The sequence below is a fragment of the Molothrus ater genome, chromosome 20, assembly GCF_012460135.2.
Source record: "Molothrus ater isolate BHLD 08-10-18 breed brown headed cowbird chromosome 20, BPBGC_Mater_1.1, whole genome shotgun sequence".
Taxonomy (NCBI): Eukaryota; Metazoa; Chordata; class Aves; order Passeriformes; family Icteridae; genus Molothrus; species Molothrus ater.
In genome coordinates, this window is record NC_050497.2 from 5,530,442 (window position 1) to 5,558,295 (window position 27,854).

The 27,854-nt window shown below is 47.1% G+C and overlaps 2 protein-coding genes across 7 annotated transcripts in view; one reads left to right on the forward strand and one right to left on the reverse strand.

The window, feature by feature from the left end:
• Window positions 1-27,854, forward strand: part of EEIG1 (estrogen-induced osteoclastogenesis regulator 1) — a 79,980-nt gene that overhangs the window by 3,894 nt on the left and 48,232 nt on the right. The gene's annotated exons all lie outside the window — the stretch shown is intronic.
• On the reverse strand, window positions 558-27,762 carry SLC25A25 (solute carrier family 25 member 25). Of its 6 annotated transcripts, none has more exons than XM_036393814.2 (11): window positions 27,457-27,762; window positions 7,984-8,110; window positions 7,809-7,896; window positions 7,331-7,366; window positions 6,919-7,030; window positions 6,025-6,183; window positions 5,148-5,300; window positions 4,932-5,039; window positions 4,534-4,701; window positions 3,908-4,058; window positions 558-3,084 (listed from the first exon to the last, which is right to left on the reverse strand). In XM_036393814.2, exons 1-11 carry the CDS (start codon window positions 27,745-27,747, stop codon window positions 2,900-2,902), a joined length of 1,578 nt encoding a protein of 525 aa, XP_036249707.1. In that variant the 5' UTR covers window positions 27,748-27,762; the 3' UTR covers window positions 558-2,899. The 6 variants fall into 6 exon arrangements, with proteins under 6 accessions (XP_036249707.1, XP_036249710.1, XP_036249712.1 ...); XM_036393817.2 differs by lacking the exon at window positions 27,457-27,762 and adding an exon at window positions 16,348-16,990; XM_036393819.2 differs by lacking the exon at window positions 27,457-27,762 and adding an exon at window positions 10,571-10,855.

Sequence of the window (27,854 nt, forward strand, 5' to 3'; positions counted from 1 at the left end):
ACCCAGACTTTATGAGTAGATTTATAGCTGAATAAAAGCCTTGAATTACAGTAGGAGACATAAGGAACAAACAAAGCCAGTCTGGCCCCCAGAGCAAGTTTTGTTAACCAAATCAGAGGCCACTTGCACTACCAGCTGTGGCTCCTGAATGACCTTCAAGGGCAGCTCCTGGCTGCGTTGTTTTTCATGAAAAAACTTGTACAAAAAGCCTTTATTTTGGACATGGTATTAGCCAGGTTCCTTCAAGGGGATAATTGGACTGCAGAGCTTTCTGTTTTTTCTGGGAAATTCACTTCTCTGAACAGAGTTGTGGATACTGCAGAGGTGAGCAAAGTCCAGCAATACCCAGACAGGTAAACAGAGTCTGAACATCCCTGACTCATCACCACTATCATCAGCCTTGATCTTGCTGGCTTTGTTTTTAAGAATTTTGTTCTCCCAGGTCCTCACAGTGAGAATCCTTCCCACTGTCAGTGTCCTTGGTGAGAATTACCCCAGGAAGAGTCTGGCCCCAAAGAGCACCAATAAACCACAGAGAAAGAGATGGAGACATGGTATCTCTTTATCAGACCTTTATTAGCAGACTGTTCCCTACATGAAGAATCCGTGTTAGATTTGCATTATAACAATTTGTGGTTACAGCTACAAAGATGGTTGTCATTTTGCATTGATTTTTGCATTCTGATATTCATATTCTCATTAGGCCACACTGGTAGGAAGGAGCCACTGCAGAATTTATGACAGGTCTCAGGAAGAGGGGGGTGGAAAAAAAAATCATATCACTCATCCATTGTTGGTTAGATTTCCACGTGGCTACACCACCGAAAGTGAAGGCAGAGTCTCACCTGGGAGACTCTCCATGAACCACCAAAATCTGTCAGAAATAAAGCAGCTGTTTGAGTGCTTAGCAAATCCTTTTCCAATTTCTCCCACACATCTCCACAGTGTCCTCCTGCATGTGATGAGCACTGGCTCAGCAGCAGGGGCTGCTCATTCAGCCTTGAAGCACAACTGTAGCAGCTCGTGTCCAAGCGCAAGTTTCCTTCCACCTCTCTGGAAATGTGTATTGTCTTTAGTCCCTGAGATTTCTCTCTTCCCCCCTTACCTCAAAACTCCCCCAAGCTCTCTTAATTAACTGTTGTGACATCCAACATCCACAGACCTTCCACTTCCCAGCTTCAGCCATCCCCCCAAAGCCTTTCTGCCATGCACAGAGGCCATTCCAAGCTAAGGCAAGCCTCACAGTGCACCCTCTCCCCAAACTTCTGCTTCCTCATCTGCTCCCTTCTCTCCTATGGCTTCTTGCTACAGAATTTCTCTGGGCTGAGGTCCTCCAGCAACAAACCCAGACGTGGGAAAGGCAGTTCAAGCCCCAGAGGGAAGGGACAAAAGTGACTTCAGCATCCCTCCCCACGACTCAGCTGTGTGATGCAAAAGAACTAATAGAGAACTTTTTAAAACAGGAGAAATACAAGCACAGTAACAATATTTAAACAAACCTATAAAAATAGTCTGAAATAACTCTGTTCAAATAAATACAAAATAAATATGCTTTAAGCAGTAAAACAGTGGAATGCAACGCTGGTCCATTTTACCCAAAATGAAGAGTTGGGTGAGGATCTCCCAGGCCTCAGAAGCTGGATCCTATTAACTAAAGCAGCCCATAATGCTATCAGAGAAATTTTAAAGCCATCTCTTTCCCTTAGCCTTATGAAAAGCACCCTTTGAAAGGCAAGCAAGCATGTCCTCAGGACTGAAATCTCCCCTCTCCCAGTGACAGCCCCTCTCCCTAACACCCCTTCCCACAGCAGACATTCCTGACTTGGGGCCTGCACGGCACCAATGGAAACCTGAACATGGATCTACCAAGAGGTCTAAAGAGATAAGATAGCAGCATAGGCACGGGGTTTGGAAAAGGTTCACGAGCTCTCTTGGCACCAGGCAGGCTGGGATTCAGAGGTCCATGCAACGCTGTGCAGGGGCTCTCCTGTCGTGCTGGGAGCACAGCTGCACAGGAGCTGTGGTGGTTTTGTCTTTGTTCACTAAAGCCATGCATCACAGTGCCGGGCAGCCCAGGGCTCTCCTCCTTCCCCTTTCCAAGCCCCTGCAGAGAATAAGACAAGCCAATCCCGGCATGCAAAGGATACAGGCATGCAGGCTCTAGTCTGCTGCTTCTGTTAGTAAGTGCATCTTGTTAGTGGGTTTATGAGACACACTTAAACCTATAAAAAATAAATAATCCTAATTCTTCATCAGGCTGGCTTAAGTAACCTTCAGCCTGGCTGGATAAACCACTGCCCACCAGCCCTCCAAACCAGTATAGATCAAAGTTACATTTCATGTCAATTCTTGGAAGCAGAACATGAATGTCTCCCACCCAAAGGAATATTTGTAAACATAACAAGCCTGGTGTGGCAGCAGCTCCTACACAAGGTTTGTACAAATTTAAACAATGGGCAGGAAGTTAAACAACTGAATGGAAAAAGCAGCTCTCTGAATGGAAAAAGAAGCTCTTTCAGCAAGTCAGAAGGTGCTCATCTGTAGGCAAACAGGCAACACGCTGAGAGCAGACCTGTAACCCAAATCTTTGCTACTCTGTCATACTGCTGGGGACTGACCTCAGCAACTCCCACCTCAAGATCTCCCAGGAGTTCAGCTCCTGGTCTCCCAAAAGGCCCAACAAAAAGGACCCCGTGATGGTTTATGTGGAGCTCTGAGTAGCAAGACGGCAAAGGACACAAGATCCTCCCCTCCCCCTTCCTTACTGACTCACAATCTGAGATTTCACAGCTTTGCTTAGTCAGCTTAGTGTCAACACATTCACAGAATGAGAGATGGCTTATATGTCTTGGGATTGCATCCCAAGATTTCAGAGTTCCAAGTCCTCAGCATCTCCTGGTCACCGTGAGTCCACGCCCAGAGTCATCTTCAAGTTCTCATAGACCACGTAGCTGATGCTCACAGCTGGGATCACCTTCATGAAGTTGGGTGCCAGACCCCGGTAAAGCCCAAACGCTCCCTCTGTCTTCAGAATGTGTTTGAACAGTCCCCTCATGGTCACTTCAGGAGCACCCTCCACTGAAGCTGGAACAGGGAAAGCCACAATAAATAATGCAGCCTATGTGGTGAAAACACTTTTGTTTCCAAGAGCAGTACTGATCCATGTGCTTTCAGATGTTCCCAGAGCAAAGGTGCTTGGTGGGGGATGGCATTAACTTAACTCAGCTGCCCATTCTGTGCTCCACACTGAGGTATTTTCTCAAACTGCTCTGCAGATGCCCTCAGCCCAGAAATGCTGATCTGAGCAAAACAGAACCTCTGTCCTGGAGGTCCTTGGTCCCAGAGGTTAGAAGGGCAGCACAAAGTCCACTGTCCCCTTGCAGCATCACAAACAGCCCTTGGTCAGCTGCAGGGGCCAGCTGAGGCTGTTGTTGCAATGCTGACACTAAAGATCTTTTAGCTTTGCTCAAAAACAAAAGATAGGAGTTTGTAGCCATGATATTTTCTGAAAAACCCCTTTGCTAGGATTTTTCTCCTGAGAAGCTGAGAGGCCTCAGGAACAAAACATAACCAATGGTTATCTGCTGCTGCGGGATGCAACATGTGCATCTTTGATTGGTCTCATGTGGTTGTTTCTAATTAATGGCCAGTCACAGCCCAGCTGTCTCAGACTCTCAGTCAGACACAAGCTTTTGTTATTCATTCCATCCTTGTTCTATTCCCTGCTAGCCTTCTGATGAAATCCTTTCTTCTATTTAGTATAGTTTTAAAATAATATAATATGATATATCATAAAATAATAAACCAGCCATCTGAAACATGGAGGCAACATTCTCATCTCTTCCCTGGTCCTGGGGATCCCTGCAAACACCACCACAGGAGTTCCCACTGTTCCAAAAGTTCTCACCTTGGGCCTGCATGCGTGTCCTCACAAGGGCCAGTGGGTAACTGGCAAGCTGCCCACAGGTGCTGGAGATGGTGCCACAGGCCAGCAGAACAAAGACCCCAGGGTCAGCGCTGTTGACGGCATAGCGTTGCAACCAGGTATTTTTTAGTGTCTGGAAGGAACAAGCCCAAGGTCAGCAGGGAAGAGGCAAGCAAAAGAGTATCACATTTCATGAAAGATCTAGAGTAAAGGCCCAGAAAGTTCAGCCAAAAGCACAGGGCTTCTCAAATCTTTTTGAGCTGCTGTTGCCGTAGTGGCTGGGGAAAATCCTTCCTTTAATTTTCTGCTGCAATTTTCTCATTAAGAAAAGAAACAAGGGGCCATGAATGATGCTGACAATGGTTTATGAACTAGAATCAACATACTGGATTATATTTTAAGCCATTTTGGGGTAAAAGAATACATTTGTACCCCATAAGGCCGTTCAAGAAAGCTTTGATAAATTACTTGAACTCCTGTCATAACTGAAAGGTCTGACAGTGATAAGCCCACACAAGCAGCACAGCCCTACAATAGGCTAACAATAACACAAAACATAATATAATAATTGTGAGGCTTAATCTAACAATAGCTTAAAGGCTTCATACCTCATAGACTGCCAGGTCAATACCAGCATATGGAATGATTCCCAACATGTTGGGGATGTAGCCTTTGTAGAAGGCAGCCATTCCTTCCTTTGCAAGGATGTTTTTGGCACAATCCAACATGCCTGAATATTGTCCTGTCTTCCTCAGAGCCATCCGTGTTTTCAGAACCTAGAGGACAAGAATAAATAGCATGAAGGCCTACAGGAGAATCAGCAGGAGAACAATGTACAAGGTCATTCTTAGGAGCACGACTGTCAGAACCACAGCAAGCGTCCTGCAAGCAGTACTGCTTGGTACCACCTCTGAGAACTCATTAATTAATTGTCACAGTGATGGTGTTCTACCCACGTTTTCCCATCCACAAGGCCTCCTGGGCTGGACTCAGCCTCCTGCCTCACCTCCATGGGGTAGATGCTGCTCTGTGCAATGGCCCCAGCCAGAGAACCAGCCAGGAGCCGCTCGTGGATCCTCAGCATTTCCTGGTCAGTGCCAATGAACCTCTTGATCTGCAGAAGCCACAACAGACAGACAGACAGACAGTGAGGCTCCCTGACTGATCTCAGCCATCGCTTTCTTTCCAGCTGGTCCTCCTGCAGTCACAGCTGTGCCCTCACCTGCTCATAGGCCATGAACTTGATGGCTGACTCGGGTGCAATCTTCAGCACGTTGATGCCATTGCCTCTCCACAGGGACCTGGGGCCGCCCTCGCGGATCATCTGCGTGAAGCCGCCGATGATGCACATGTTGTTACTGCGCGAGGCGTGGACCTGGGGACAGGGACAAGCCTGGATCAGTTCCAGCCCCATTACGACAGTGCAACGTTTTTCTGTAATCCAGGGACAAAAGGGCGCTTTTTTATTTACCCAGAGAGTTGCCAAGGCTTTAATCCCTTCCAGATAACTTCTACAATGGGAAAGCAAGCTTCTTTTCTTTTTTGCCAAGTCTACCGTTAACTAATCAATCTAATCAATATCTCCCTCTGGAATGGGAGGAAAGGTTAAACAGGCAACTGTCTTGGCTTTTTCCCATACCTAGCACAGGATCAACTACCCATTAACTTCTCAGCTGGTTCTAGAGCAGTGACAAAGCAGGCTAAAATCAAAATTTTCCAACTCCTTCCTAATGCTGATAATACTGAATACAACCTCTGCCAACTGACCACCTCATTCACTTCAACTCTCGTGGCCTCAAGGTCTCTCAGAGGATCACAGGATTTTAACCTGTTTCACCAAAAACCAAGTTTTCCATAAAACTGTCTACTAGACTACTGACAATTTTGACATGTCTACCTCCAAAAAGATTCTCTGTACTTTTTCTAGTTAATATGACCTTCATCACTCAAATAATTCAAAATGCGTTTCAAAATAGCAATAAAAGAACAACAAGATCAGCATTGGCCAGAGTGCTGTACTGTGTTGATGAACATTATAACCATAACTATTAAAGGAATCTGCTCAGGTATTTAAACAAACTGGAACTGCTCCATCATACCTGCATGAGCACTTTCAAACGGTCCAAGGGAGCTGTGCAGGTTCTGGACACGGCACCTGCACCTCCACCTGCAACCAGATGTCTCCACCACATTCCTGTCTGCCTCTCTTCCACTGTGAACTCATCAGGGACAGTCAAATTCTCTCCTACATCGAAGATCTGCAAAAGGAGAAGGTATTGAGAAATGCTTCATCAGCCAGTGATCTTGCTAAAGTTTTACTGGATTTACTGCTCTTTACTAGCAGCAGGTGCTGAAGTACAGGACCTGCTTATTCCAAGCCAGCAGTTTATCTACAGCCACTAACTGCTGTGCCTGGCCACAGGAGCTGCCACTGCTAAAACATGTCACAGGGGAAACTGAGTTCTGATTTCAAGATTTCTTTCCAAGATCCTGGCAACTGCTGAACATTTGTCTACATCAAAATACTGCAGGTATTTAGGAACAAACTGACCCACTGCAGGCAGCTGCATGGCAAAGAAGCTGGACCTCTCCAGAACCTTCCAAGCTGGCAGCCTGTTAAATCTCATTAAATACTATTCACATACAGATAACTCCAGGAAGGATGGCTGCCTCTGGAATCAGGTTCTAGTTCTAACAGGTGCTGAACCAGCTGGGGCTGGCCACTGGCAGGAGCTCCTGGAGGTGCACACCAAGAGAACTCCCTCAGCTCCCTGCAGTACTGCAGTCGTCATCACCAGTGCCAGCAGCTGTGACAGTGATATGTGGCAAGATTACAGCAGAGGACAGGAAGCAATTGAGCTTCAAGGGCTACAGGGAAGCTGTGAACCATGAAGAGAAAGATAAGGACTGCTGATAGCAACTCCTGGGGGCCAGGACTTGGACCAAGAAGCTGGGCAAAGACTGAGACCTGTTGTACAGGAGTTTTTTCTTACCGTGGAGTGCTTCCAGTACAGGATGATTTCAGGAATGTTCTCCACGGGGTGCAGCAGGTGATAGTCTCTCCACTCATTCCAATCAATTGTCATTGTCCCATTTTTATCCATGCTAAAAAGATTGATCATCAGGTGAGTACAGACTCCCACTGGGTGACAAATTCCTCCTCCCCTTCCCTTTGATTATCCAAGCCTACACCAAATACAGCTTTGCAAAGCAACCACTAAAAGACTTCTAAAGAGACACAAGACAAAGCTAGGAAACCTTCTGTTCACCAAACAATGCTGAGGCAGAAGTGGGCTCTCTCTTTCCTCCCCTCTCTCTCCCTTCTAACCAGCCCACAACAGTATTTGCAACCCCTCCTACCAAATTCAGGGACATAACTGACACTGAAGGGAAAATAATACTTACTAGGTGACAGGACCCCAGAAGTGTCCCGTCCTTATTCTGACACACAGGCAAACAGACAGAGGGAAGGTAGCAGAGGAAAAAAGAGGAAAAAAACAGCACAAATAAGTGGTTGTTAACATGTTAGTGCCACATGCATAAAGCACTTAGCATTTCCAAAGAGCAACTGCACAGTCCTTCTCCACAGCAGCAAGCTCAGGGCAGCAGGACAGTCAGACAGGGATGCAAATCAGCTTAGGTGCAAGCACTTCCCCTCAACAGGTCAGGGAGAGACTCTGACAGTAAGTCTCAATAAAGCATTATGATTTTATAATGTATGCCAATTCACAGGGAAAAAATCAAAATAGAAAGTAATAGGAAAAAAGGGAGGAACCAAAGTCTCTGGAAAGTGCATACAGGGGGAAAAAGAGATGGGTTCCATGTCCCTATATTTCTTTCTAGTTCCCTTGACATAAAACAGAAGAACCAGAGGAATCTTCACCTCTTCAGTATTTTCTCAGCCTGCTGTTCAGAGATCTTGACCCCCAGGTCCCGGAGAGACTGGACAATCTCCTGGGCATCGATGCGGCCTGTGAAGATAATCCAGTGAGCTCAAGGATACACATCACAGGCTAACACATGCTCCAGTCCACCCTGAGCATGAGAAAGGTGGTTACCATCATTCTTTTTATCCAGACTCTTGAAAACCAGTCTCAGCTTCTTTTCATGGTCTTGGAGATAGTGAACAAATTCCTCAAAATCCAGCTGTCCATCCAGGTCTTTGTCTCCAGCCTTCACAATTTTCTGTTCAGAAAACAAGCAAGAACTGTCAGTTCCTTTGTTCACTCAGACAGATCTATCTCCCCTTCTACCACCTTTAAAACATTTCCCACACAACTTTGACTTTTTCTCAAAAAGTAGCTGACAGAACTGTAATTCTTCTACAAGAGTTGAGCAATGCCATAGCATAGAAAAGTCACCTGATTCCAACTGTTTCCCAAAGTCCATTACAGATGAAATGCCTCATGTTTTTATCAGGGATATTATGCTAGTGTCACGTGTCTAATCTCAGGACTGTACCTTGATTAACATCTTGCAAAGTCCTTGTGGAGGTTGAGGTTCTAGAACTAAGTATGAGTCAACAGATCTGCATAAAAAGTGAATCACAAAACTTGAACTTATTTAAAAAAAAACTGAACGGGAGAAGGAATTTCATGCCTGCTACAATCCTTAGAGAAGTAAGCTCCCTCTGGCAGTAACTAACTCCAGCCAGCACAATCCTGTCCAGCTCTAGTGAACGCAGCCAAAGATAAAAACCTTTGTGAAGTGGTTTAGGCACCCTGAAGCTATGTGCTTTAATTACACAAGTTTCCATGAGATGCATATAGAGCAAGAATAGGTTCTTAGTAGGACAAAGCTAAAATCAAGATCAAACTGTGCCAGACATCTAGGACAAGGTAAATGACTAATTAACTCACTGCAACTCAGTGAGGCAAGAGCCCATGGACTGTCCTCTCTAAGGGCACATGGCTGCATGCTGACAGGTGAGGTGATCTCCAGACTACAAGAATGTGGCTCAGGGAGTTCCTATCCCCCTTCTGATTCAGTCACTTGCCTTTGACAGCCTTTAAGTCTTTTCCAACATCAGTGAGCAACACTCAATTAGGTGTGATTCAGTCTAGCGTATCACCCAAAGTTTTGTTTGAATTCTTGTAACATTTATGTTAACAACAGATGGGTTGTTAAAGAAGCTCTGAGCTGAGATGGGTTAACCCTCTGTTCACCAGTATCTTGTTCAATATTTAGCATTCAAAGTATTAGGCAAGCCTAAACTCACTGTGGTATGTCCTCAGTCTGTGACCACCAGTCCCCTTCATAAGCCATAGGTCTTTGTTTCAATGTCACTTTAAATTACTTCAGTACTAAATCATTCATTATTGAAACGCTCTCCCTCACCCAGCAAGTCCTGCCTCTTTAGCCCTAATGCTATGAGGATTATTCCTAATCACTTTATGAACCTTAAATAAGAAAGTGCTGTCCCAGCTGCCCTGACCTCCAAGGCATGCCCAGTATTCCTACCCTGCCATTTATCATATGACCGTTGTGAAGTTCAGATACGACCTCACATTCAACTTGTGGGCTAAATATAGACCAACACCCCTCTCCTGTCAGCACATGGCTTGAACAGCTGATTCAGGGCTTCCCTCTCACTGGCAACCCCCAACCAGTTGACAGGCATTGATAATTCGGAGGCACTGTAAGAGAGATGTGACTCTGCAACTGCTCCCTCTCTCTCAGCTGCAGAAATGCAGCCTGAGTGATCAGAGACTGCAGGCAATAAAAGCTTTGCCCTTCCTCCCCCACAGCCACAGCACAGAAACGCTGCCTGCCCGACAGTAACCCACAGCACACGTGTGAGGGGTGAGAAAGCCAAGCTCCCAGCATCTTCTCTGGAGGTGTGATCAAGTATCTGCCTGCACCTCTTCGCTTTCAACAGCAAACATGAAATCTGGCCATTAACAGCTATTTTGGCTGCAGAAGTTCCTGTGGTCACCACACACCTTCCAGCCTGCTGTCCATGTCCTTTCAGAGGTGTAAAAAGCCTCCCCTGCTTGGCTGATCAATAATCAGCTCTCTGGGCTCTTGACAGCCTGATCATGAAAAAAAAAAAAAAGTAGCAGCAAGATGAAAGCAAGAGCTGTGACACATCAGGATGGGAAACTCCACGTATTTAGTGCATGTCTCTTCCACAGCAAAGCAAAAGGGTCTTGCATAACCTTCCCCAGCTCAGCCCACCCACCCCTGGCTGAGTCACTCACTGAGCTGCTTTCCTCCTCCCAGCACAAACCTGCTCACCTTCACCAGCTTCAGCTGACTCTACATTCCAGCCCTGCTGTCAGGAGGAGGCATGGGGAAGGATGTAATAAGGAGGAAGAGGATGTGAAATGCTGTATCTGAAGAGACCCATAGAAGCAGAAGACTCCATAGTTTGGAAAAACCCCTTTTTTCTATTTAACTCACATCAACTGGTTTAAATAGTCTTATAAGCACTGAGACTTCACCCAATTCAAAACAAAAGAATCAAAAAGAAAAGTGTTCACTCCACACCGGTTCAGCAATCCCTGCCAAGGGGCGCGAGAAGCATTTCCATGCTTCACTCAGTTATTACAACAGAGCCATCACAACCTTCTCCCCCTCTCAAACAAGCCACTAAATGTATTAAACATCACCTCCATCCCTTCTATTCCTCTCTCAGGGCCGTACCTGCTTCCACTGGCGGTAGGTGGAGAATTCCTGGGAAGGAATGAGGAGGCTGAGTCGGAAGATGGATTTGAGTTCGGCCGGCAGCCCCTTCGACTCAAAGTACTCAAACTCCGTCTGCCTCTCCCCGAACACCGGCACGTACAGACAGAGGCAGAGCATCTTCCTGAGCCCAACACTCGCTGCCCTGCTCACTCCGACCGGCGAGGAAGGGAAGTCAAACCGAGCGATTCCCCTGAGCTAATTTCAGCAGCGAGTGGAAAGGAAATGCCAGCGAGTCTCATGACACACGCCTATGAGCGAGCCCGGCTCCGGCGGGATTGGCTGCACAAGCCCTGCCCTTCTACTTAAAAGGGAACCGGGGCTGCCGGTCCCACCCAGCCGGGGCAGGGACACACGTGAGCGCTGCCATTGCTCAACACCTGGCTCCCCTCAAACCTTACATCACACCCGCGGCCACTTAACCCTCACTGGGGGCCTCTGAACCCACGACCCCTTGGCCAAGCGCCAGGACACTCTCTTGCTGTGCCTTACAGCTGAACGGTCCCTTCCTGATCCTGTTCTCACCTCTGTAGGGATTTGTACAGGTAGCAGTGGGCACAAGTCTTGATCACAACCTCTCCCTTCCTGCAACACGGGAGGACTATCACTGCCTTCCCAGAAATTGTTTTTTAAAAGTGCAGTAAGAACAGGATGCAAGCCACTTACTGCTTTAGTACACATTTAGGATAGCCAGCTTAAGCAAAAATTTTCCACTTTTACGAGGTTATTTTGTTATGCCAGAGTTGACTGGCTTTGGTTGAAAGTTCTCCTGAAACCACTTGTGCCAGCTAAGAGCAGACAACCCCTGCACACAAAGATCTCTCCCCTCTGTAGCACTCCAGTTACCAACACAGCAGCAATAAAGCCTGTGGAGGTTTGTCATTAAGCCAAATACAGAGAAAATCGCCCAAATCAAGGGCAGGCTTCAAAACAGCCCCAGCTGCTTCTAAGCCTCCTAGCTAAGCATCCACACAGCAGTTACACCAGCTTAATTTTTTTCATCCTCTTCTGACTCCAATTAAACATTGCAGTCATTTTGTGTGCTACAAGAAGTGTCCTGGGCAGAACAATTTTCCAGTTTTCACCCTTGACAGTTTAACTGCTTTGTAAGCAGTTCCTGAGCTCCCATTAGGAGCAAGCCAGGCTGGAGGGAGTGTGGCACAAGCACCATTTAGTGCAGGTATAATTACAGCTTCCTGAGCATTTGGTTTGAGGTACAGGGTAACACCTCGCTCTCCAGAGAGAGTACCAATGTGCAGGAAGTAACAATGCTGTTCAGGACAGAATCACTGACTGCTGACATCAATTTTAAATAAAGTTATAGTCTTAGTTTTAATCAGAGAGAAGCTATCACGCAGGCAAGATGCAAAAAGCCACAGCCCATAACCCAAACACTGAAATCCTATCTGCAGCAGAAGTAACAAAATGTGTTTGCTGAACTGGTTCAAGCCAGCCAGGATAACAGCCTTCCTCACTGCTGCGGACACAGCAACATTTTCAAGTGTTGGTTGTGTTTGAACAGCCTGCCTGACAGAGCAAAGTCCAAGCAGCACTCCCCTCCTCAGGCCCTCATGCCAGGGTGCCTGGGCGTCTTTACCGTGGTGTTTTGTTCTCTACAGCAAAGCCAAGGTCTGTAATGAGCTGTTCATGGAGCTGCATGTCAATCACACCAACTGGGAATATTTAATCTGTGGCTTCATTTCAAGGATTTTTTTTTTTTTTAAAGCTTAATGGATCACGACCCACAGCAACTCAGTACCCTTGGGATTCGTGACCTACAATGGTGTCCTCTGGCCTTCCTGGGGCACCTCACCTACCCTGGCACCATGGCCAGGTTACCTAACTAGGCTTAACCTACTCCCTGCTGACGTCTCTCTGCATGAAAACAGGATCTTCTCAGGGACTCCAGATCCTCTTAAAGATCAGCTGCTGCAGCAGCTCACTGCATGCATGCCCACAGCACAGCCCAGCCTTCCCACCAAGGCCAGTCTCACTGCAAGCAGCACCCTAATGATACCTACACCCCACTGTCCAACACCAAACACCCCCACAGAGGGGAGCAGAGTGGGTACCCCCAGCAACAGGCAGTAAGTGAACAAATCTAACTCAGATTTGCTTCACAAAGCCTTAAGATCCTCCGTAGTCCTTCCCACGAGTTGCCAAGCATCACTATTATAGCTGCTTGGCAGCTCAGTTGCTATGCCAACATGATGCAGATTTTCCTAAGAAACTCTGTTTGGACTTGGCAGCTAGAGACAAAAGGCAAAATCGGCACATTTTAGGAAAAAAAAGCCCTTCTACCTACGTCAGAGGAAAGGAGAAAGCTAATGAAGTTAAAGCTGATTTTAAGCAGGGTATTAATTACAGAACAGTGAACTAAGAAGGAGAGACAGATTACAAATGAAGTTTATACCAGCAATTCACGTTATAATGACAAAGGGAACTTAAGTCTTAAGAAGTTTTTGTATTTCAGCTTTAAAAATCCTGGTAAAGCTGGAAATACTCAAGAGCCAGGCAGCTCTCCAAAGCTGCAGGGATCAGTGCTGCTGGGACACTGGCGTGGGGTCACTGGCCACATCTCAGCACACACAGAGCCAGTCCCACTGCCCCAGCACCCGCAGGCAGCAGCACACACAGCCCAGGGCTCCAGGCACCAGCTATGGACAGTACATCCCTCATTAGCACTGTCTATTCCTGACCAAAGCAAGGACAGGGCACAGAGCTCAAATGAAGTCACTCCTCCCTGATATTTCCATCCACCAATTCCGACACTGAACCGACACATTTCTGGGCCATGTGGAGCCAGCCTGGCTAATACCCTCTGCAGATTCCTTGATGACAAGAAAGTGAGCCATGAAGGAAGGCAAACACAGCTCCTTCTCCCTTTAGCAAACTCATTTTCATTTTATTTATAGGATTTGGTTCTTTTAAATGCTGCACAAGTTACCAGTTTCCATACCCTGCCATCCCTGCTAACATTTCCAAGTTATTTGTACACTTCTGAGCATCTGCTTCATCACTGGTTTACTACATCACCTCCAGAATGTACCTCCCAAGGGATGGAAAGATGCAGCCATACAAGGAGCAGGAAAGTATGCTGTTTAATTTTGAATTTTCTTTGCTAAAAAAAAAAAAGGCTCTAAAAATATCAAGTACCAGCAAGCGTCACAGTCACGTAACATCCTCCTTCAGAGGCAAAACAGCTCTCTGGGCTCCAACCCTATTGCTAGAAGGTTTCACTGGGTTCTGCTGACTTGGTCTTTTTTAATTTCTGGAAACTAGCTTATAATTAATTGGACAGTACAGAAAGTCCTCACAAAGCACAGAGAGTGTACAGTGTAAGAAGGAGGAGAGTTAATGATTTAAGAGACCCCAGCAGAGTAAAGAGCTGCAACCAGCCCTGGCTTTGCCAGGGGAGGGATAAGAGAGCAGGCACAGCAGAGAGCACTATGCGATATTTGACATAAAGGTAACCAGGGAAGGTGACCTGTTCCACCGACAACACAGGGATCCAAAGTTACAAGTCCAGATGGTGACATCAGGGGCAGATCATGCCTGTTTCCTGTGTACACAGATCCAGGGCCAACATAACACATTTGCAATCAGTGTTTTCTCCCCATATTTGCAATAACAGCCTCATGTTGGAACAGCTTGGAACAGGCAAACATCTGAGGAGGAACACAGCAATAACAAGATTGAAGAAGCAAGGTCAGGATGCCCCTCCAGTGAAGTTTATGGATACACATCAATTTCCTACAGAACCCCCAGTACCAGGTGTGATATTTTGTGTGGTTTTAGGAGAGAAGTAGTAACAGGTGTTTTTACAAAATGAAGTGGCCTACCAATCAAGAGACTGCTCCCAAGGTTACAGGCAGCCAGTGGCAGAGAACAAAAGCCCCCATTTTCTATTAACACCAAATAACACTCTTTGCTCACAGTGGTTTATTATCTATCCCTAAGGCTGTATGAGACTTCTCCCAACACTTCTCCTTCAGACAGGTAATTGGAACACTGATATCTGATCAAGCACAAACAAGTCATTGCATCTTAACAAGTTACTTACTGTCCACAGCTGAGCCATGGGCTGGATGAAGCATAAGCCAGCCTGAATTGCAAGGTGAAACATATCTGCATAATCCTCAACAGAAGAGCTTTACACTGTATTTCACTTAACAATCAGGGCAAGCTAAAATTACTCAGTCACAATCTCCTGGCAGATGGGCAGTTACTTCCTAAGATGCAATAACTCTGTTTTACCACATCCTTATCCTCTAGGTATTTCTCCATCAGCCAATCCTACGGTTCTTATGCAGCAGAACTTCCCAGGGTCACACAGGAAAGAGGAGATTGGTATCAGCTTTCAGAGAAAGCTTTATTTCCAGGTGTGAACAGATGGACTCTCCCTGACAGAGAGACCACTGTTCTCTGGAAGACACCAGAGATTTTCAGCCCTGTAATTCCAAGGTTTTCGTCACCACTTCCTTCAGTTCTGAGCCTCTGTCCTTCTTCAACCTCTGTGCACCAAAGTCCTCCTGAAAATGCGCATGCTCCTTTTTTGGAAGGGGATGCACAGTGCTAACTGCTAAGGATAGAGATGAAGGCAAAAGTCCCTGCAGATTTTTCAGCCTGATTCAAGCAGGGAGTGGCTTCTGCTCTCCAGAATGTGAAATGCCGCCTTGCTCGTTTCCATTCAAAACAGCAGCAGAACAGATATTAATCCTCTCTACAATTTAAACCTGTTCATCCCTCATTTTAAAGAGAAAGCTCACAGCAACAACCATGCCCAATTCCCTGTGAAATAAACTGCATCCTGAAAGTCACACACCCCTATCCTTGCTGCAGCCCTTCAGTATCATCCCCACCCTTCAGAGGCCTTATCCCCAACTCCTTCCCCCCTAATCCCAGCTCACACCCTTGGTTTTAAACCACATGTAGTCAGAGCTGACTGCACCATCCTCAGGGGAGACAGACAGCACTTCCCTCCATTAAATAAGCCAGAACTGCAGTCGGCCAGCACTGTGCTGGGAGCTCCAGCACTAAACTAAGCAGCTTTTGTTCACCTCCCCCCAGACAAAGCCTCACCATTTATTCTCTGCCAACTGTGTGCCCCCACCACCTCCCCACTCTCCTATCCCCTGGGAACTTCCCATCCTCACGCAGATTTTAGTCTCTCCCTTATGCCACCCGCTCCCCAGGGACAGTCTTTACTCTCTTCCGGGCTCTGCCATTCAAATAATTCAGCCAGTTATTCATTCGCTCAAAATATGCAAGTTTTACCAAAGGCTTGCCAAATTACCAGAGACTGACTCCAGAACATTTTAGGATGCATTTGATTCTTTGCTGGTCTGGGGTGCAGGGGTGGGACTCGCCACTAACCTGCATTATCATTCCCTGCCCTCTAAGTCATGCTTTTTGCAAGTTGCCCAGGAATCCTGGAGGCCTCCGTATTCCCCCTTGCCCCTAAAACAGCATTTTTCTCCCACACTTTGAACATCATGTTTGGAGGGTTAAATCACCTCCTCTCTTCAGTCACTCCCCTGCCCCCCGCCCCCTTCCTTTCTAGCAACACACGCGTTAGACCCTGCTCCCTTTTCCTGTTCCTCTCCCCCCTCCCCAAATTCACACACACACACAGAGCTACTCACACACTCCACCTGCAACACCCCTTCTCCCAGCAGACCACGCACTCCACTGTCATGTGCACCAACCCCTCCTCAGGCCCCTGGATATCCCATTACCTTTGGAAAATGCTCTGCGGGTCCAACCACCAGTAGGATAGTTGGTCTCCTTTCAGTGGGATCAGTCCCTCTGTCCTGTGTCTTCCCCAACACCTTTGGCCCTTTCTCCCCGGGGCCTGGAAGTGGGGTGGTGTTTCTGGCCTCATCCTCTTTTTCATCTGCAGGACCTTGGCATATGGCCCTGGGAAGGAAGCTAGACAGAAAATGCCACAGGGTCTGCAGCATTGCTGCTCCAGCGAGCATCCCAGGCAGGGAAACCCTGAGCGCTCAGGAGCTGCCCGCTGCCAAGGATGATGTGACTGCACTACCAAGCACCCCCGAGACGGGAATCGGCACGGCAGCCAGCGGGAGCTTCAACCCAGCGACTCCACCGGCTCCGATTCTTTACAGACCGCTCCTGCGGACGCTTCCTGCCTTTTGAAATTGCTGCTACTGCAGTCGTGCCTGGCCTGACAAGCAGCTCATTGTACCAGAGCCTCAGAAATCTGATGGCAACAGACAAAGCACAAGCCCCCTGGCACGGAGAAGCCGAGACTGCTCGCGCAGAGAAGCCGAGACGCCGCGCTTGGGAGGAAAGCTAACGATGAACCTCTCCGAAAGGAGCCTCTCAGAGCTGCCAACCGAGCTGCGCGTCCCGGCTCACGGCAGGCGATGCCGAGCAGCGATGCTGAGCACCGGGGCTGCGTCCCCACTGCAGCAGTGCCCAGCCAATCCTCGCTCCCGACACTGCGCTGCTCCGGAGCGCGGCCGCGCGCGCAGCCGGCCGGGAGCGCGCCCCGAGCGCGGGAGGCCGCCCGCAGAGGAGCGCGCCCGCGGCCCCGGGAACCGGCACTGCCGCCCCGGGGAACCGGCACGGCCCCGGAGCGATGGGCAGCGGCCGAGGGGTGCGTGTGGCTCCCCGGCTGCAGCTCTTTGTTAGGGCGGCAGATGGTTCTGCAGAGAGAAGCCGGCTTTGCCCAGCCGTGGCCGCATTAACCTCTAAGCGCTCTCTCTCTCTCTCTCTCTCTCTCTCCCCGGTCTATTATGGTCTCATCCGTGCCTACAATAGCTCCTGGTGCTGCATTGTGCTGCCAGCACAGCGCCTACGGCCATTCAGCAGTGAGTGAGAGCTGGGCTCAAACCATCGCTGCTTGGTCGGCTGGCCGAGCTCTGCTGGAGGAACCTAGGCAAAGGTAGGATATTGATGTATATAAGCACAGGGACACATGATGTTGCTTGGATTCCTACAAGGAATGCCACGCTTTCCTCTGCTGCCACAGCAGCATTTATTCATTGATTAGTGAGCTGTATCGGCCTCCCACCAGAGCCCACCCTGGAGGAACCCAGCATTTTCCATTTTACAGTTCATCAACTTACTTCATATTCCCAGATTCTTTGTGTCCACAGAGGGCACTGCATGCCTCACTTCCAAAGTACTGTGACTCTTCCCTTAGTTTGGGTGTCTTAACAGGCAGAAAAAATGAGTACAAACCCACAGCTTCCATCACCTGGGGCTCCCTACCCAACACAGCAAGAGCCACAGCAAGCAAAGGACCTCAGTGTTCAGCTTTTAACTTTTGAGAGTGACAGACTGCAGAACACTTCCAGCATATAGATATTAGATGTGAAAATACAATCCAAAATCTAAAAAGGTCTGAGAGCCTTAAGCAACCAAGTTGCACATAAATTTTGAGATGAGCATCACTTTTGGGAACTCGCTGTCATTGAATTCCTATAATGAACGTAAGTAATGGAAAAAGTGAGAGACAGGCACATAGAAGACACCACATTAAAAAAATTCTTCTGCACATACACCAGAATTACTTAACAAGAAAAAAATGCTTTTTAATCACAAGGTCTATGTGCAGTATGCAACAAAGTTTTTTATCTTAAAATTTGACACATACCAACAAGTAACCACACATAAAAAAATTTTAAATTATGGGCCAGTAACTCTGGGGTGAGGGTGTGGGAAAGCCCAGTCCCTCTCTGAGGAATGGCACAGCCTGGTTCTAGTTGGGATGCAGTCAGCAGCTCAGGCACAGGCAGAAAAGACTGAGGAATTCTTGTCATGCCTCCATTACCCTGAGCTGCTGTCAGTCATCCCAGCTACAAGCACAAAAGTTAAACTACTTTCTAACACATAGTGAATCAGATCCTTTAAGATGACATTTGGAAGTTTTTAATGCTGTCAAGCCAGAGGAACTAAGCAGATTTTCTGAACTGGGCACAGTTCTTCAAAATCAGCTTCTATTAGCCTAAGGCTGTGGTTTCACAAGCAGCTGTGAACTAATCTGAAGCTTACTGCCACTACAAGTCATCTCACACATCCACTTAAGCCCTGCACTTGCCTTGCTCCCATGCTCTTCTGATAACCTCATGAACCCAGCCAAAAACCTGCAGAGCTTTCCTGCTGAGGTAACCAGCTGAGGCTACTCATGGATGGGGTCCAGAAAAGTGTGGAAAGGGCATCTGAGCTGCCTGCAGCAACAGGCAGGCTGCCCTGCCACTCACACAGCTACAGGACACCATACAGAAGGCAAAGCACCCAAAGCAGAACTTGAAATTTGTCCTCTGTGGTCACTTAATACTCACAAGGCCCCATTTAACAGCTGATGTTACCTGCCACTGTTACAATTGTTCCCCTGCATTAGTGTTAATATTAGTGGTGTGTGCACATCTTCCTTTGTTCATGCAGAGATTTCATAAGAAAATAATCATTTCTGCAAGAAATTACATGCCTGGGGTGTAATTAAAGCAGAAACTTAGCAATGCTTCTTTGGCCTCTGTCCTCACTAAAGGAAACCTCAGAGGAATTCTGCCACCACACTAATTCACACAACTCCTTGAGAACAGGCAGAAGTTTCTAATCATATTTAAGAAAAAAAAAATTAAAAAGCATTTATTTTACCAAGTGGGGAATTTTATTATGCCAGAATTATAAACCTAGTAACAGCAAGCTGATTATAGCTAGAAGCAAGACAACTGCACTCCTACAGGGAATCTGTAGGGAAATATTACTCTACCAACACCACCATGAAGCCAATCATTGACACAAAAAAGATGTAATAAATACTGTGAGTCCAGCATGAAAGGTGACACAAAGGAACACGAGGAACAAGGATTCACTTTTTCTAGAAATCATGAATGAACACCTAGACCACAGTGAAACGGCTTTCCCAACCTCAGCTTCATTAGGAGACAGCTATTCTGCAATTCCAGCTGCTGACATGATCCAGACCTGGGATTTAAGGCAGAAAAAGCAGGAGGGCTGATCTGAACGCTGGCTCTTGGCCAGCACACCAGCCCCTGGGGACAGAAGGCGCCTGTGGCAGCTGGCCTCAGAGCCCTGCACACCAAAATGGGGAGTCATTAGATAGCCTGAGCAGAAGCTGACAATAAAGAGCTGTAATCTATCCAAATGAGACAAAAGAGAGAGAAAAAAGCAAGAGACTGACATGTTTTGCTCAATTATTTTCCTCAGTACTGCAAGCTGGCAGAGGGAGGTTCTGCATAAGCCATAAATTAAGGTATCCTGGTACCCTTTTCAGCCATATCATAATACCTGCTGAGTCTAAAACTCCACTTTTCAGACAGACACTTGCCTTTTCCAGGCTGGTACACCTGGCAGAAATTAACTTCTGCTTTAAGATGGTTTCTAGAAGACTTTTGAATAAATGCACAGCGTTTTCCTGTGAACTTGTAAGCCTCATCACCGACAACTTGCTAACACACAAAAAATGTGAGAGGGAGGGCAAAAAGAAAGGGGGAGAGAGGGAAGGGAGCTGTGCTGGGGGCAGTGACCCCTCTCCTCCCCCAGCAGAGGAAGAGCTGCTGGCATCTCTGGTTCCTTGAGTGACCCTGCAGGAATGAGCAGTGACTCATCCCCTCTGGGAGCCTCCTGGAAACACCCCAAGGAGCCCTGCTGCCTACATGTGTGTGCACCCAGAAACAGCACCCAGCCCCCAGCTGGGATGGGCCACCGTGACTCTGCCAATCACCTCTTATCTTTTCAAATTTCATTTCTCAAAGAGGAAAACGTTAAGTATGTCACTACTTCACACTTTTTAAACAGTTGAAGTTAACCCTGCACGGTGCTTCTCACACCATGACATAAAATCTCAATGTCTTGGCCACTGCTGCTTAAATAATTAAACTGTCTGGTGACAGTTTAATTATTTAAGCAGCATTCATATATTAAGGTGACACAGCATAGCTCAGGGAACACTACAAAGCAACCCAGGTCTCTTCTGTTACAGAAACCCTGGCACAAGGAATTAGCTACCCAGGCTGATCTATTCAGGCATCCACAGCCAGTGCCAAATACAAAAATACAGAGAGAGCTGGCCAGGGACAGGGAGCACAGAGCCACTGCCCAGGACTGAGAGTTCCACCAAGGTCATATCATATTATATGAAGAGAGGGATTAACCAAGAGACAGGGCATCCTGAATACTCAGAAATTAGAGAATCAACTTCTTGCTGCACCAGGCAGTTAAGCAAGAAGGCAGGTAGTGAGAAAGGATGGCCCTGCAGCAGCCCAGGCCCAGGCCTGCCCCCACACAGCTCTCCTTGGGCTAAGCTATGTAGGTTCACATACCAAGCAGCTCTGCCTTTCCGGGCAACTCATAATCTAAAAATTTCAAATATTTCTCTTAGAGCAGAATTCTTCACTGCAAACCATTTTAGCTGCCAGAAGCCTCCCTGCAGCTCATGACTTGGGAGTTGGAAAAACTCAGACATCTCAGCTGCCTTCCCATGAGTTATCACAGCTATGCTTCTTCACCCAAGACAAAGACTGGGCCATCATTAAACTGTGCTCATGTCCCACATTCACAGGGACAAATATAGCAATAGGACATGAACAAGAACAAAGACTCATTTCCCATTTGCTACAAGTAGGGCTGTAGGAAAAAGCTCCCTCCCCCTTCTCCTCCTCCCAACACTGTATCATGTTATACTGTGTGCAACCAAGGGCCCAGAGCTGCAGCATCACCATTTTGTAGGGCTCTCAAACAAAAGACCAAGTCCTTATTATGGCTTTGATGTCTTTTATTAATGCTCACCAACCATTTAAGGGTTCTGCTCAATATTCAGCTAAATTAAAAATAAAATTTAAAAGAAACAGTAAGTATGCTGAAGTCTGGAGTTTTTTTACCTGCTGTTATCTCAGTAATCTGACACCTCCCTGAAATGAGGTTTTAGGAAGTTAACCTCTTTTCCAAAGCAACCAGCAACTGCACTAGAGGAAATGGCCTCAAGCAAGTCCAGAGGAGGTTCAGGTTGGCCATCAGGAAGCATTTTTTCACCAAAAGGATTGTAAGGCACTGGCACAGGCTGTCCAGGGAGGTCACCATTCCGGGAGGTGTTCTCAAAACAATTTAGTGCTAGATTAGGTAATACAGTGGTGCTGCATCAAATGTTGGACCCTATCCTGGAGGTCCTTTCCAACATCAACTCTTCTAAAAATCTGTGCAGATGAGGACAAGGAGATGTGTCCACTACTTACGAAGGTATTGAGCACTGGTCACTAAAAAATGCCCCACAGAACACACTGAAAGACCAAAGCACTGCTGCATATTCTACACAGGCACAATCAGCTGCTTTGGATGAGTTTTGTTGTTTCATTCCACTCAGGCTGAGGAGTTCCTACAGGCATTCACTTCCCTACACAGTTCAGAACAGACCCCATCCTGCAGGAAGCAATACTGTGAGGCCACATCAGTGATACTCAGGATGCCCTTCTACAATGCCCTTCTACACAATGCTGACATTTAAAATTTATATGCTCTAGTCAAAGTTGCACCTACATCTCTCAAACGTCAGCCAGCAGCCCTTGGTCATTAGCACTGTGCAAATAGGACAAAGGTCGCTGCTAAATAAACCAGAGAACCATCAGGCTTCTCCAATTTTCTGCAAGATAGGACAAAAACAATCCTGGAAGAACAAACATCCCACAGGAGTTATATACCTGGTCCTATATGTACATAAAGCAACACTTGTCTAATCTGCAATTGTTTGTTTATATGCAAGGAAAACACGCAGGAGCAAGTTTCTCCTGTGCATATTTGCATCTAAAACCTGTCTCCCAACCTCCCCTCAGAACACGGAGTGGACACACACTGCCCATTTCATGCATTAATCACACTAAGGCAGGGCTGACCAGACACCAGGCGTGGGTAAAGCCTTTCACCAGGACAGCCTGAGGCTCCCTGCTCCCAGCACCCCTCTCCTCCTCTGTCCCTGCAGGACCTGGCAGGGTCACAGCCCGGGTGGCTGCAGTGCCAGCCCATCTCCCTGACATCCCCTGTCCCAAAGCTCTCACTGTGGGGCTGCTGGCCAAGGCTATTAATAACCAACACCAGAAGTTTCCTTGTGCCAAAGCCAAGGCCTGTCTTCTCCAAGTCTTTTCTGCAGCTGTCAAGAACTCATGTGATTGATTCGAGTTCATTTGCGTCTTCAGCCTAAATCAGAGAAGGCAACAAACCCCAAATTCATACCAACTAACCACTCACCACAGATTTGAAAGTTTTATCTACAATTAAATCACTGACCTACAGTTCTGCTCTTGCTCAAGTGCATGAGAACAGGGTCTCCATGAAACCACACATTTCATAATTACAAAGAGCAAGAACAGGTCTCCACTCCCTTCAGATCCAGCAGATATGATCTATTTTGTTTATTATTTTAATAAACATTACTCATGAATGTGTGAATTTAATTAACATGTTATTGAAAATGGTTTCACCTTGTATTAAACTGGTTTGGGGTATTCACAAAAGGTAATCCTTTGGGATTAGTAAGGAGATGGGTGGATGAGAAGTTGTTGGCAGCAGAGGGGAGGCTATCAACTGGAATATCAAACTGTAACAGTACTTGTCCAATACAACCTTGTGTTGCTCAGTCCTTCAAGGTGAATTACAAAAGCCCAGTCAAAAGCTCCACAAGTGCCCCAGCAGGATTCAGGACACATAAACCATAAAAATGTGATAATACATAAATGTATATAGGTTTGGAGATGTGAGATCTAAATGAGAGCTGGAGAGATATTCCAGTCCAAATTACAGAACAGTATTGGAATTTTGCTCTTTTTATTATAAACTGACTTCTGTAACACAATCAAAACTCAGGTCCTCCAATTCCAGATGGCTGTAAATGGAAAACAGGTGAAAGATCACACTGGAAAAAGTCCCTGCTCCTTCTGCACCTTACAGTTGCTAAGAATTGCAGTACATTGTGCACAGTATAAAACAGAGTATTCCAAAGTGCTGAAGAACAAAAAAACAGTTACAGAAACAGAGCCTGAGAGGAAGAATTAAATGACGTCATGACAGAAGATAAAGCATTGATCAGAAACAAGATTAAATTTTTTTACGATTGCAACTGCTACAGTAGAAAGAGTTTCTCAATCCATCCATGGAGGCACTTGCCAAAGAGCTAACTGATTTATTATCCCAGAGTGGCACAGGCACAGCTGGAAGAGTCCAGGGACACACTTAAAATGCAAAGCTGTTCCGAAGAAAGGCCTGACGCAAACAGAACACTGCAGAGTCCAGCTGCAGCAGCACAGCTTTGCTTTACAGTACATGGGAAAAGTAAAAAACAGACCTTGGGGGGAGTTTGGACAGCCAGGACCTGAATATGAAAGTGGAGATATGAAGCTAAGGAAGAAGTGATGAAAGCAGATTTCAGCAGCCTGGGAGCTGATACAGTTTTCCACGGGGAAGCTGATACCGAGGGAGCAATCACAGTTGAATACATGAACTTAGGAGGGGAGAGTATCACAAGACCAAGGAGGACATCACTGTTTAGGGTAGAGGCAAAGAGGACATTTGGGACTGAAAAGAGACAAGGGTTATGTTTTCTCTGTTTCTTAAAGTGAACTAGTCCAGCAGAAGATGCTGAGCACTACAGAAGAGGCAGCTGCAGACAAAGTTCACCACTTCAGTCTGTCTCTAGGCAGCTGAGATTAATTCCACCAGTTCAGACTGTCTGGAACTTCAGCAGCAGAGATGAAGTTTTGGAATGGCATTCTAGCCCTGCAGCTAATCAGGATCAGTAGGAAAACAGTTATATTAGCAAACACACAAATATTACCATCACACATTCTTTCAGCAATAGGACATCCCCAGACACAAAGTAGGAAACAGTTCTGTTTCAGTATATTTCCATTGAGTGCATACTTCAAGCTCCATAGGTCTATATAAAGTCAGAAAGCAACAGTAACAGGACATTTACCATCCCAGAGATAGATGAAATTTAGCAGTAAGATACTATCCCTTCACACAGTAGAACAAAAAAGGCTTTTAAAAAATTCTTCACATGGTTATCATTTTACTGCCCAAACAGAGTGAAGTATGTGGATTGCTTCATGCTGACCAGTGCAAACAAGCATTTCGTTACAAGGCTCACTGGTCTGGCACACTGTTATTTGTCAATTGGTTTAAAGATAACAGCATGGGTTAAAACAAAAAAAAAAAAACAAAAAAAAAAAAAAGAAAGCATCGTTTACATAAGCAAATTCCACCTCAAAGGACATCTGAGTGCAAGCCCTTCTCTCCCCCACCACAGAAGGCCACCTCTAAAACAGAAAGCAGCAATTTTCCAAGAATGCCACAAAGGGTTTTATCTCAGCAAGAACTCTCAAGCATTGAAGGAGCCAAAATATTGCTCATTTTCTTTTCAAGTTCAGCCCAAAAGTTATTGTTACCACGAGGACTTTTAGCCCACTGCCGCAGGGAGATTAGCAGCTCGCAGCCCAGATTGGCGATAACCTCACTTTACGAGCCCAATGTTTTCTCCATCTGCTCCCAAACATTAGAAGGCAACTCCCATATCAAATGTACTGCTGCATGGAAGGAGAAAGAAAGTGCACCACAGGCACCAAGTAATTTACTAATCACAAGTAATCCATGTGATTTATGCCCAAATTGCTCTCCAAATACCATGCTCGATAAATCAGAAGGGTTTTCTATCTTGACACTTGAGCACTTTCCCTGTGCGTGACCTCACATTAGTTAGGCATTGAGATGCCGTAATTAGCTAAGGATGGAGCAGAAAAAGGACTGACTTATTAATAGAACTGCCTTGGAAACAGGAAGTTTATCTGATTTCCCTAAAAACTGCTCGACATGGAAGTTTGCTAGCCAGCTGAGGGCTGTTCCCACATTTTTATCTGGAACTTGAGAGTTTTGAACTCTGCATCCTCACTCTCAATGGTTTCACTCTCAATGATTTTTACCCTGCTAAAGGGGATGCTCTACCATACGAACAATGCTTTGCAAACTCTAGAATGTTTTGAGTTGAGAAAGGACCTTAGAGAGCACCCAGTTCCACCCCCTGCCACAAAATCAAGTTGCTCATTCCAGCCTGGCCTTGAACCCTTCAGAGATGGGGCAGCCACAGCTTCTCTGTGCACCCTGTTGCTAGTGTTTCACCCCCCTCACACTATTGATGTGGAAAAGGAGTCAGAGGAAGGAAAAGGCTGAGGAACAATACTGACAGACAAGGGCTTCAGCAGAAAGACAGGATTGTTAAGCAGCATCCAGCCAGTGCTTCCCTCAGCAGCGAGCTCCGGTCCCCGCAGAATGGTTCCTCTGTGCCGCTCCCGCCAAGCAAAGAAACTCTCTGCTGGGAAGTAAAAATGCAGTTTGTTTTAAGGTGCTTCCTCCTGGGCTACAGAATGCTAGGCTGGATTGAATTGCATGCAAAGAGAAGGGAAAGCAAACGGAGGCAGGCGTGCAGGTGTAAGCACAGAACGTTCTGGGTCATAGGGGATTTTTGCCAGAGGTCAAGGATTGGCCCCAGAGGTGGCAGCAGGTCAGTGTCACAGGGCATGCACAGGTGACTTGTGGTACAAGCAGATCGACATACCCAAATGCACCCAGCAGAACTCATGTTTTTTCTAGAAACAGCACAACTAAACTACTCACAAGATCACACTGCCAAGGAATTCTCATATTTTACAGCAGCTAGGAAGATGCCAACCAAAAAGAAATGTCAGAAGTTAAGATGCTAGAGATTCAAAGTTAGAAAGGAACTAGAAACTCAGGAAAGGACTGTGTAATTAAAGCACTCAAAGTGGGGCACCACTCCCAGAACAGGGAGAGAATAGGAGCTGTCACTTGAATTAACTATCTTTTCAGTGACTCAGAAGTTATTCTTAAACTCTTCTTCCTTCCTGTAGGACTCAGGCACTCTGTAGTGGCACATCCCTGGCTGCACCCCTGTGTTTATCTCCTATCTTCAGATGGTACCGAGTTTTTTATGGCTCTGCACATAAAATACAAGCGACTAGGCAGGAGAAGACTGTGCAGCACTGACGACAAGCCACATAGACATGTAAATTGCACTAGTCACAGTGACTAGAGCAGCATCACGTTGAACCTTGGAGCCCTCAGCGTACAGCATCACACAGAGCGGTGAGTACAAAAAGCTCCCTGCAAAAGAAAGCCAGAGCTGCATGTTTTATACGTGCAAATTGTACAGTGCAGCAGCCTCCCTACATGCTAAGATATTTCCAAACCCATAAAATAAAGGAGTCTGGCATAAGCCATCCGGGGCAAACATGAGAAGCAACACGCTGCCAGACTCACATGAGGAACACAGTGATGGAATGAAAGCTGCACAATTATCCTGACTGCAGGAATCGCTCCCAAAGGACCTTCCACTAGTGTAAGCCAGCATGCAACTTGCCCTGTCCTGAGTCCTGCCCAAACACGATTTCCTTTATGTTTTTTCCTGCCCAAACACTTAAGTTTTAATCTTATTAACTACGGACAGTTAATACAGTACATGCCTACAGGTAGCAAGCAAGCTGATTCCTCCGGGTCCAGCGTGGAAGCCAGCGGGGTGGCTTTGAGGCATGGACCTTGGGGAGGGGAGCGGAGGGGCCGTGTCGCATCCCAGCCCGGCTCTCTCTCGGGGAAGGGGACGCAAAAGGACCCAGGTGCTGCCATGGCAAAACACAGCTAGAAGGTCTCCAGAGTCCACGTCCTGCTCCCGAGACAAACACAGAGAGGGCTCCGGAGCGGACACGGGACACGGGGAGCGGCCAAACCCTCCCTGAAGCCCGCAAGGCGGGAGCGCTCAGCCCCGCCGGGCCAGACCCCACCGCCCGTCCGCCTCTCACCCGCAGATCCAGCTCGGAGCGGTGCAGCCCGAGGCGGCCCAGCCCCACGGCCAGGTCGTGGATACAGAGCGCGCCGTCGCGGTTCACGTCGAGCTTCTGGAACAGGGTCCGGAGACGCCGGTCCTGCTCGGATGCCTCGCACAGCGACCGCCCGCAGGACCCCGCATTCCCCCCGCCGCCGCCGCCGCCGCTGCTACTGCCGCTCTCCACCGCAGATCCGTGCGGGGACCCGCACGGGCAGAGAACGCCGCTCACCACCGGGGAGGCGAGAGAGCGCCGCGCCCCCGGCATGGCCGCGCCGGCACCGAGCACCCCGAACACCCCTCACGCCCGCGGCACCGGCAAATGGCGCCGCTTCCGCCTTCGCGCCACGCGCCGTCGTCGCCACGTGACGCCCA

Excerpts from the sequence above, each read along its gene's own strand:
- SLC25A25 (XM_036393814.2), bottom strand. The coding sequence starts at position 27,747 with ATGCCGGGGGCGCGGCGCTCTCTCGCCTCCCCGGTGGTGAGCGGCGTT. Across the intron at positions 7,367-7,808 it reads GCTGAGAAAATACTGAAGAG|AATAAGGACGGGACACTTCT; the intron begins GTGAAGATTCCT and ends CCTGTGTGTCAG. Across the intron at positions 3,085-3,907 it reads GACACGCATGCAGGCCCAAG|CTTCAGTGGAGGGTGCTCCT; the intron begins GTGAGAACTTTT and ends TCCCTGTTCCAG.